This window comes from Hydra vulgaris, chromosome 02, assembly GCF_038396675.1.
Source record: "Hydra vulgaris chromosome 02, alternate assembly HydraT2T_AEP".
Lineage (NCBI taxonomy): Eukaryota > Metazoa > Cnidaria > Hydrozoa > Anthoathecata > Hydridae > Hydra > Hydra vulgaris.
Window position 1 is genome coordinate 50,224,780 of NC_088921.1, and position 12,721 is coordinate 50,237,500.

The window sequence follows — 12,721 nt, forward strand, 5'->3', positions numbered from 1 at the left end:
CTATGATATTACATGATATTATATTAAAGAAATTTGTGCTAAAAAACAGATAGTAAAAGGTTGTTTTTAAGCTTGTTCTGTCACTATATTTATAGGTTGTGTTTTTTTTAATTGTGAATAAATTTGTGTGTGTGTGTGTGTGTTTATGTGTGTGTATGTTTAATTAAATTTTAATAATCACAGAATAATATTAATAACTAAAAAATAAGTATAAGAAAAGAAATAAAAACAATTGAAAAAATTGAGTAAAAGCATAATAAAAAATTTACATTACCCAGATAACCTGCTGACATCTTTACCGCAAAGCATTAAAAGTTTACAGCAGCTCGAGGAACTAGATGTGTCTCAAAATAAATGGATTACAAGTCTTCCTGTCAATCTGTGTTATTTGAGAGCATTAAAGGTATCAGAATTACTCAATAACTTTTTGCTTATTTATGTGTTCCAACAATCAAAGTAAAACGTTTTTGATAAAATGTTATAAAAATTATATTTGTTTTGTTAAGTAAAATGTGTTTTATATTAATTATTTATGGTTATTTAGATTTACATATTTGTATGATTAAATATGTTGTTGTTGTTTTTTAATGTTTATTTTTTTATTTTTTTTTAAGGTCTTTAACTTTGATTTTGAAAGGGTAAACTATCCACCAAAAGGTAAACATACCATAAAATATATAAAAATTATAATATTTATATGTATATTGTTGTATATTTTACATAAAGAAAAGCATGAATGTATATAAATATATATTTTTTTATTTCTTTGTGTGAAGAAATTACTGCTCGTGGTATCTTTGAAATAAGAAGGTGGTTTACAGAACGTAAGTTTTATTAAAGCTGAAATTTTAGCAACATAGGTTATTTTCAACATAGATTTAATCATCTTCAATAAATCAGAAATTTTAAGAAATATAATTGTCATACAACTTTCTTCAGCAAGTTGTTGCACTTTTTTTTTAATTTTAGAATGGTTAGGCACTTTTTGTGATTTGAAACATGTTTATTTCAAACTTTAACAACAAAACTATGGGAAAAGCCTTTTCTTTTTGGGCGTTCCCTTAGCAAGAGGCTTCGATTATTCATAAAACTGTTAACCAGTTTTCTAACCAGTTTTATATCTTAAAAAACCTCCTTTCCCTCCATTACCAGATTTGCATTTGATTTTGTTTGGGAAAAATGCTAAATAACACGACTAATGGTGTAGGGATGTATTTGCAACTTTTTTGCTACTGTGTTGTAGCATATATTCAGAGTTCCATAATATTTGTGTAAAATATTTTTTCTATTATATATATATATATATATATATATATATATATATATATATATATATATATATATATATATATATATATATATATATATATATATATATATATACATATATACATATATATATATATATATATATATATATATATACATACATATATATATATACATATATATATATATATATATATATATATATATATATATATATATATATATACATATATATATATATATATATATATATATATATATATATATATATACATATATATATATATATACATACACTATTGGTCAAATGTTTGAGTTCAATTGCTTTATTTTTTAATTCTGGGTATTTTCTTGGAAAACTTAAGCTTCTTTCATTTAAAACTAGCTTAACATTAATTTTAAGCATTTATGACAATGCACAGTGGGTCAGATATCGAAAAAGCTGGTCAAAATATAAAAACGTTGAATGATTTGCCTGAAGTTTCATGGCAAATATGTTTTAAGGTTACTAATTAAGAATTCGCTGAAAAAAAAAAAAAAAAAAATGACAGATCAAATATGGCAGACATATATGTTTAAAAATTGTTTAAATAGTTCATAAATGGGTTTTAAGGGTTCTTTCAGGCCATTAATGAAGAATTTAAAAAAAAAAAAAAAAAAAAAAAAAAAAAATGGCGGATCCAATGTGTCCATAAATGCTAAAAAACGGATCAAATGATGGAAGATGGTGTAAAAAATAGAAAAAAACATTCTGTTTCAGTTACAATCATTTTGGTTCTTTTTAATCTTTATCTGTCTCTTTGTTGAAATCTTCATTGTATTCAAAGTCCTCCTTGGCATCTGCGTCAGAGTCTTTATAATCTTCTGCTACAGGAACCAAGAGAACAACAGCCTCTGGCAACAAAGTCTCAATTTTTTTGATGTTGATTTTCGTAGAGATGAAATGTAGGGGTCTGTGGTTGCCAACAATCTCCTGAGCATGTCTTCCATAGTCTTAGCTCTTGAAAACTTTTGAGAAAAACCCAAATGATATTGCTTTATTAACTTATTGGTTGATTCTTGAGCATCCTCGGACAGTTGACCAATGGGTAAAATGGCCGAAGAAATAATGTCTGGTCCATGGATCAGCAATCTATGTACTGATGTTGGCATGTTGTACCAGGGATATTCTTTGATAAAGTGTCTTGCAGTTGCTAAGGCATAACCTCTAAACTTTTCAACGTCGATTTCATGTCCACTCAAAATTGTTTGCAAAATTATATGAAAACGGTGGATTAATTCTTCGGAAACACCAATTATCTAGGCTGACGTTTGAGTGTTTTCAAAGAAATGTCGAGCGGTGTTTCCGTCGTTCATACTGCCCAACCCATGCTTTGGCATGTCGAATAAAATTCCAACTTTCATTGTTGCTTTTTCCTTTTTCTTCTTCTTTACGCGCTTGCCATTTTTTCGTATTTTTTTTGTATCCCAAACGAATACAGCATTCAAAACATCGAATCCAGGCGTGTAGAGTTGACAGTCCGTACTGTAGATAATCAGTGGTTACCGGTCTTTTCAAAACTTCATCAAGGTTATTAAATTGCTTGGAAGTTGCCTGACAGAGATAACACCAACACATGAAAACATTTTTCATATGAATGATTGTTTTTAATGGTTGGAGTTTTTCGATCTGTTTGTCAAAATGCGTTTTCTCATTTAAAATAGTTTCCTTGGTTTCCTTTGTAAATTACAATTTCAGAGGTCTGCAAAAGAGGGTTGAAGATGGCTTCGGATTACTCCATAAGAGATTTTCTTCTTTCGTTTCTTGATTTACACCTACAAGTTGAAATGGAACAAGTGAAGTAAAAAATAAATTTGCATCTGATATATTCCGATCTTCAAAAGTCATTTTATAAATGCTTTGTCCGGATGTTCCATCAAAGCCCCACTTACAAATCAAAGTCATATTCAATATTTCTGAATCACTCTTATATGTAATATTGTCTTGTTTCATCAGTAAAACACGTTGAACGGTGTGGTCTAATAAAGCTTGCAACTGTACCTCAGCTTTTGATTCGGTAAAATTTAAGGTGTCGTCTGGAGGGTAGCAACATTTTTTTTGCTGCCAATACAGCTGAGTATGGTGGATAAAGTGTATTTAAGCCTTTTTTTTTTGCCTGATTTCTCAAATGCTGGTACAAATCTTTCATCAAATTTAGGTCTAATAGAAGTGCTAGAGCTTCATTTGCATCATAAAAGGCTGGCAATGATAATGATAGTTGCAACCCTTCTTTGTATTTTGTTGCCTTGAATGGACTTGACAGTGTAATTTCACAATTCGTCATTCACAATCTTAGCAGCGTCTGAATGCCCTGAAGATCAAAGACTCATTTGCGTAGCGAACGATAATTCGGCAGGACTGAACTTTGTACGCATCTCTTTAGTTCTCCTTCTTTTGGACCTATCAGATAAAGTTTTGAAATTTCTGGTGGGCCGACCTGTTGATTTATTTACACTTACACGTTTTGCATCAATCTGAAAATTTACTGAAGTTTTTAATCAGTTTTCGTTCTTTTAGAAAAAGTAATCTTGTCATTGAGCTGCTTCCTTATATTTGCTTCTAAACTTTGTCATTAAAACAGAAATAGTAGGTCTTATGTTGCCGGGAATTTGCATATCCAATCTTTCCTGTCAATGACTTTTCCAAATGTTCTATGATCACTTGCAAATTGTTTGCAAAATATTCTTTTGTTATAATGAAGATCTCTTGCCTTGAAAGTTCATATATGGCAACCGGTGGATCTGATAAACCTGAATTTAAAAAATCTATGTTATACTTATTTAAAATTTATTTACTCAATATTTAGTTAAGTTTTTAACTTTTTATTTTAATAAAATATATAATTATATTTATACCATCATTTAAATGAGTTCTATCCATTTCCAAATCGTTTGCAAAATATTCCTTTGTAATAAGTCTTTTCTCGAAAGTCCGTAAACAGCAACCAAATTTTAGGCAAACTTATTTATTTTGAAATTTCTATTTTAATAAAAATGTATAATGTATTATACAGTAATTTAAATGAATTCTATACATATATCATCTATAAAAAGAATATGACTCAAAGATTTAAATTACTGTATTAATTACATATAAATTACTGTATTAATACATTTATATTTCTGTATAAATAAACATAAATTACTATATAAATGCTTTTAATACAATATAAATGCAATTTTTATTTTAATTATCATTTTATGCATTATTTATGCATGTATTTATTTATTTATTTATTAATTCATTTATTACATTTTTCTGTATTAAGTTAATTTAAAAAAAAAACAGTTATAATTAATGACTTAATAATCATATTTTTGTTTTTTAATTAGTACATACCTCGTGAAACGAATTCCATTTTGAAAATATTTGTTTCATGTGCACACAACAAAAATATTTATCTTTGAAGAAAATACAATTTTTTAGCTTTAACGGTTGCAAACACGACAGACAAAGGACTGCCGCATTCAACCTGCATTATATCGCACGAAATGAACAGCTGATCTTCTGCACAGCCAGCATTAAGTAGTCCCAACATCACTAAAGCCAACCTGATAGTCCAAAATACTGTGTCAAAACTTTTCTTTTTTCCTTTTTGACCAGCTTTTTTGAGATCTGACCCACTGTGCAATGTGATTATAAAGAAATTTACACACCTATATGTGATTTACTATCATCATTACAATAATGAATGTTTTGGGTATATTTTGCTGTTATAATCAGACAACATTCAACAAGTTAAAAAATTACAAAAATCTCTAAAAAAGATAATGACATATAAAAAATTAAAAGATGGCAAAAATATTGGATAATTCAACAATGGTCTTAAATCTTGTTTGGTCAAATTGTGGGTCCCGATTTGTATTTCTTCAGGACAACCATCCTAAACACACTTTTTAATTCTGCCAAAATTATATTGCAGATAAAGAAAAACAAAAAGTACTAAAAAGTATGGAATAGCCTCCTCAGTCGCCTGATTTAAACCTGATAGAGTTGTTGCAGAAAAGTAGATAAAAATGTAAGAAAAATGCAACCAACCAATAAAAACACCTTTGGGTATTCATACAAATATGTTGGTATCAAATATCAACTGAATCATCTCAGAAATTGATTGTAATAATTAACAGAGGAAAAAGAGGATACTTTAAAAAATCATAGTTATCAAGAAGTACTGAAAGATTTTTTAAAATGTCATCTTATTTTGTTGGAAGATTATTTTATTGTAAACAGTATGAGTAATTAGGAATTAAAAAAAATATTTACTGCATGGCCATCTCCCTGGTCACTGCATGACCTTCTCCCTGATCACTGCATGACCTTCTTTTGCTAAAAGTATGATTTTATTTTCATTTGAATTTCATGAGTTGTCTATACAATGCTCTTATATCTAAAGTTGTTGTTGGCTTAGCAAAGGAACTGCCAGAAATAATAACCCAAATTATACATATTACATGTATACTTTGGGTTAGTATATATGATATGTATATATATATATATATGATATATATATATATATATATATATATATATATATATATATATGTATGCTTTTATATATATATATATGTATGCTTTTATATATATATATATATATATATATATATATATATATATATATATATATATATATATATATATATATATATATGTCAGCTTTCGTATTTAGGGTCAGCGATCCTAGGTCAGTTAGTTAGCGACCCAACTGTTGACCTGTGTCTGTCTGTGTCTGATGTCGACAAATGCTAATTCAAATATATTAAAAAAGATAAGTTAAATACTTTATTTAAATTTTAAATTAAATAGAAAATTAAAATAAAATGGCAAAATGAATTTTGCGTTTTTATTTTAACTTAATTTGTTTAGAAAAAAGTTCTAAACAAACTAAGTTAAAATAAAAACGAAAAAAGAAAATTTTTTTTTAGTTTCTGAATAAAATGATAAAAATAAAAATGGCAAAATAAAAATATTTAAATTTTAAATAAAATAATTAAAACAAAAATGAAAAAATGAACTTTTAAATTAAACTCCAAATAAAATAATAAAAAACAACGCCCCGGAAAAACTACATTTTGTTCAAAGTCTTAATAAAATGAATAAAATAAAAAACAGCAAAAAAAATGTTTAAATTCTAAATAAAATAGTTAAAATGAAATCGACAATTGTTTCAATTGTTTTGTTTTTTATGTAAATTTGTAATAAAATAACTAAAAGAAAAAAGAAAAGAAATTTTAATTAAATTATAAATAAGATCATTCCAAAAAAAACACAGACAAAACTAACGTTTTATTCAAACTCCTAATAAAATAATGAAAAAAAAAACAACTGCAAAATGAACGTTTCCTAAATGAAATCCTAAATAAAATAATTAAAATAAAATTGGCAAAAATTTAAGTAAAATTGTAAAATACTGCATTGATTATTCAAAAGTAAATGTTGGCATATAGAAGAAAAGTCTGCTAACTTGGCATTTGTTTTTCTTTCAACTTTACTCTTAATGTTCGCACATTCATTGATTTGTTGAACCTAGGGTTAGGACTATTGTAATTGTAATTGTAAAAATTAAATACAATTACACATTACAATACAATAATATTGTATTGTTAATATTACAGAAACAATTAAAAAAATTTATTTTGGTATTGTATTGCTGTGATGAAAAACAATTACAATAAGTATTGTATTGTTTTTTTTCTAACAATACAATAAAATTTGAGAACTATTGTATTGTATTGTTTTAATGAAATAAAATTACAATAACTATTGTATTGTTTTGATGAAAACAATTACAATAACTGTTGTAATGAATTACTTTACATTTACGTAGAAAAGCTAACATATTTTAACGTATTTATATTCATCTCTGACGAACTTACTATTATTTTTGCTATTTTTTATTTACGGATATGCAATATATTGCAAATTTTATTTTTTACATATTTAGATATCGCATCACCTATCTTGTTATGTATTTCTAAGCTCTAAATGGCCGCAAAATATTGCCTGTCTGATGATAGCCTTACTATTATGAAAAATAACATTCATAAATTATTTAATTCAGCCCTTTTATTTTTTCCTCTTGATTTTAATGCTGCAAAGGAACTTAAAATATATATGAAAATTAACTTTAGTAATACAAACAGTTAAACATAATAATTCTTCTTAAATAAAAATGTTAATGTCTTTTATTACAATAACAATAAATTGTTATTGTATTACAAAGACGAATTACAATACAGTATTTATTGTTATTGTAGTGGGTCATTACAATACATTTTTTTTTCAGATATTGTTATTGTTTCTAAATTAAGTTAATAAAACTATTGTTACTGTTATTGTTTTCATTACAATTACAATAGTCCTAACCCTAGTTGAACCCTGTTTCTAAATTTTGTGTTAACCTAAAACATTTTTAGGTTGGCATTTTTTGCCAACTTTAATTTTTCCTAATTCTGAGGGCTGATATAAACATGAAAACATATATATATATATATATGAATGTATATATATATATATATATATATATATATATATATATATATATATATATATATATATATATATATATATACAGTATTGGCCAATAATAACATTCCATCATGTTATTTAAGTATGGAGATAAGTTTGAAATTACATATTTTATGAGTTAAAAGAGATTTTTTATTCAATTTTTTTTTTATTCAAATAAATCAAATAATTACTATATAAATTTATTATAAAGTAATAATAAATTAAAAAAATTAAAAACTGAAATATTGAAATGAAAACAAGTGTTCATATGTATCAAAAAAAAAAAATGTGGCCAAAATAAACAAACCACATCAACAAAATTAACTAACTATAAGAACAAAAAAAATTATAATACACAAAAAATGAAAAAAAAAAAAATTTATATTTTGTTGAAAATCCTCTAGCTTTTAAGCATTCATTGATTCGTTTCGGCATGGAATTCACTAAATTCTTAGTAATATCTTTTGGAACATTATTTAGTAGTTTTGTTACTTCTTCTTTCAGCTGGTCCAGATCTTTTATTTCAATTTTACCAAGATTGTGGTCTAACCAAGATCACAAATTCTCTATGCAATTGAGATCTGGGCTATTGGCAGGCCAAGACATGACTTTAATGTTGTTTTCTTCAAACCATTGCTTGCAAATCTTAGCAGTATGACATGGAGCGTTATCTTGTTGAAAGATAATTCCCGTGTCTTTTCGAAAAATGTCAATAGAAGGCATCAAATAATTATCCAATATGTCTAAATATCTTTGAGAATCAAGCCTGCCATCAAATAGTTTGAAGCAACCGAAACCCTCGTAGTTCATGCAGGCCCAGATGCCTATACTGCCACTACCTTATTTTTTTCTATACATAGAACAATCTGGGCGCATTCTTTCATGTGGCATTCTTCTCAGCATTACTCGGTTTTTTCTTGAATCAACCTCAATGTTCATTTCATCGCTGAAAAGAACGTTGTGCCACATGCACTTAGACCAAATTTTATGAGCTAAGCACCAGTTTTTCCTTGCTTTCTGATGTTTTTTTGATAGACGGGGTTTTTTGCAAGCAGCTCGCTACATGTAATTATGTTTTTGTAGTACTCTTCTAATTGCTCAAGTACTAGCAACAACACCAGAAGCTTCCTGCCATTTTCGACTAAGATCAGTAGATGATAACTTTCTATTTTTTTTCACTATGCGAATAAGTGAACGTTCATTTCTTTCATTTGAAATGCTGGGTCTTCCAGGACGCGGAATATTTTCAATTGTATTGTATTCATGATATCGGTTGATTATTCTGCTAACAGTTGGATTTAAATTGTTTCGCAATTTTTCTCATTGAGATGTTTTGTTCATTCATAGCTATGATTTTACATTTTGTCATATTATCAATAGTTTTTCCAGTCATTTTCATTTTTTTATTGCTGAAATGTTGTAGTTGCTAATTAGATGCTAAATTTTATATTTCATTTACACAAATTTTTTTGAAATATTTATAACAATTTTAAAAAAACTCTCTAACGATAATTATTAATTTGCAAATAACTTCAAAGTTTTACTCAAAGACAAACGCAATTTTGAAGGAATTTTGAAATAATAGAGTGGATAGTTAATTTTGGCCATTATAATTATTTTAGATTATGAGGTAAGTGTTTAAAAAAACCAGATGATTAGCGCATCAATTGATACTTTTATGAATATCTATATTTATTTAAAAGAAAATATGATACTCATCAATTTACACTTTTTATATTTGAAATGAGTCAAACAATCATTGATTTATTATCAATCAAAGTCGAATAATATCAAAAAAATCATGGTGGATTGTTATTAATGGCCAATACTGTATATATATATATATATATATATTTTTTTTTTGAATGTAGACTACAAACAGTCCAATCTCATAAAAATCATTAAACAAATAAAATAAAAGAACGAAAAATCACTAGTGACTACTAAAAACATTGAAAAATCACCAGTACGTATCTAACGATTTCATTGCCTTGGGTACCAACATTGTCTCCCAAATTATGTAAGGTGTTTAGGAAGGCAGGATATAAAACGGTCTTTAAATCAAACCTGAACCTAGAGGCAATATTAACATCAAGAAATAAATCCAAACTACAAATGAACAGCCACTCAGGAGTCTACCTTACTAAATATCATTGTAGCAAAAAGTATATAGGTGAAATAAAAATGCAAATAAAAACACACATGCAACAACACAAAAACAGTAGAATAGGAAATAAAACAGAACAATCTGCATTAGCCACACACATGAGACATTGTACACAACAAATTAACTGAGACAGTTACAGAACTCTAAAAGTTGATGCTAAATGTTTGATAGGAAAGTTCATGAGGCACTTGAAATACAGTGCCACCAATGTGCCCCTCAGCAAAACAGTATCAATTTAGATGAGGGACAATATGTGTCGACAAAATTTTGGACACCATTTATGGCGCACTAACGTCAAAAAAAAGAAAAGATGAAACCATCCCATTGACATAAAATAGAACTGCCATTTTAAAAATAAGATTAGGAATTAGGAAAAATGAGGTCGGCAATAATTTGCCAACCAAAATCTTTTAGAGTTCAACATCAGATCAGCAAAAAAAATGTGATACAAAGGTCTTACCATAAAACATAGAAACGAGGTCAGCAATTTTTTGCCAACCTCAAACACTTTAAATTCTGAGGGTTGATATATATATATATATATATATATATATATATATATATATATATATATATATATATATATATATATATATATATATATATATATATATATATATATATATATATATATATATATAAACATATATATAATAAGCATTTATAGTTTTATATTTTATTTATTCATTTCATTTATAGTTTTATATTTTAGTGCAATGTTATTCTTTGTTCAAAGTTTCTATTCAGCACTTATCTTTATAAATAAGACAAATTTTTTTAAATTTTTTTTTATAGCCATATTTAATAAAATAAAAACATGTTTCAACTTAATTTAAATGATCTTTAGTTGAAAAGATATTTAAAATTTTTACTATATTAGGGGTCATCACAAATTACTTCACACAATTTTTGAACTGTTTTAACCTCCCTCCCTCCCTCCACCCCTCATCACAACATCGTAACTCTTTAATAACAAGTTCTGTGTGAGTCATCACAAAACCACTAACCCCTACCCCACTCCCACGCGTGATGTAATTTATAGACAATCACTTATAAGAAAGACATTATATAGGTACAGAATAAAATGTCATAAAAGACAATAAAAACAATGTAAAATAAATCAAAAGATTAAATAATTTATTTAAACTATTAATAAAATATTTCAAACTTCCCTACATTGGAAAATTATTGGACTTGACTAAAAAGAGATTAAGTCATATTATTAAAAGACATTATAAATTAGTTTCCATAAAGTTAGTTTTCGCTCTATTTAAAATTATTAATATATTTTTGACTAAAGATCCAATTCCAATAGAGTTCAAATCATTTGTTGTTTATAAATATTTATTGTGCAAGATGCAATTCTAGCTATATTGGTGAGACAACTCACCATCTAAAGACACGAATGACTTTAGAGTGTTTTCTAAATGAGTAAAAAGAAAGATTATTAAATTATAACGTTGTGCTGCCTGCGAGAAAATTACAAGCTAACCGGGCAGTAATGGAGTCATCTTTGAGATTTTCAGATATCTTCTCTGCTGCAGCAAACCAAAGTGATTGCGAAGATGCAAGATGTTGAGTTGACAGTACTCTTTCCTGTTTTGTTGCAAAGACAAGAAAGATGCGAATAAAATTGAGGATGCCTTGCTGCAAGCTTTTTCTTTGGATGCCTACACAGCATATGAATTGTTTACAAAGCAAAAGATGAGCAATGAGGAATGAGTGGATGTCTGTTTGGCGGATCTGAAACAATTGTTGTGGTTTGCCACAACAATTGTTTCAGATCCGAGTTGCCAGACGAGGCAGTGCGACTGGCGTTTGAGAGCTGTTGTTGATATTGATGTTCAATGACAATTATTTTTCAAAAATTGGTTTCAAACAACCAACTGGAACAATCAAGTGATGTAAAGGTTACAAAATTCAGAGGCAAAGTTCAAAGATGTGTTGGAATAACAATGGTTTCGCTTAGGGTTGGCAATGTCTTCGCATAGGATTGGGTTCTAGTGGCAAGTTTCTAACCGTTTGGAGCAGATGTAATGCTTGGAATAAGTTCAGTACAATTTCTAGGAGGGCTTTCCATTCTCCCGTCAGGTAAAACAAGGTTTGGAGGAAATGTTTGTGCAATGGCGAAAAGCAAAGAAAAAATACAGCTTGAAATCAAGAAACGGGATCACGAAGCAGTGTTTAATGGAGTGGACTGGACAGTTAAATGAATATGGAAAAAGGAGATGATCCCAAGTTATCTGTGAATACAGTTGCTCATCACGCAGTTCCAGAAGATGTTAAGCAAGAGTATGAGAGCAAATTACAGGAGTGGATAAAGCAAGGATGGTTACTGGAATATGATGAACATACGATAGGACCGCCAAAGGGTCAGCTGCCACTAATAGCAGTGGCCCAATGCAATAAAAACAAAGTTCAGATGGTGCTAGACTGGAGGGAAACCAGTAGGTTGATTGAGGCATTCACAAGAGATTCGGATGTCTGTACTGAGAAGTTGAGGCAGTGGACAAATGGGTAACAATAAAGCATTTATCGACCTGGGAAAAGCATATCTTAAGCTGAAAGCAGATGAGACTCTATGGTTGTATCAAACGGTGATATTTAAGAGCGAAACGGTATTGTCTGATGTGTGCTGGAAGAAGTGTTGAAGATATATATATATATATATATATATATATATATATATATATATATATATATATATGTATATGTATACATACATACATACATACATA

At 27.8% G+C, this 12,721-nt stretch overlaps 1 protein-coding gene across 1 annotated transcript in view; it reads left to right on the plus strand.

The window, feature by feature from the left end:
- The window catches only part of LOC100213808 (E3 ubiquitin-protein ligase LRSAM1), a 79,858-nt gene that overhangs the window by 19,834 nt on the left and 47,303 nt on the right, over positions 1–12,721 (plus strand). The window contains exons 7-9 of the mRNA XM_065791258.1: positions 279–403; positions 615–657; positions 777–824. Coding sequence (XP_065647330.1) covers positions 279–403; positions 615–657; positions 777–824 — 216 coding nt within the window. The remainder of the gene's footprint in view (positions 1–278; positions 404–614; positions 658–776; positions 825–12,721) is intronic.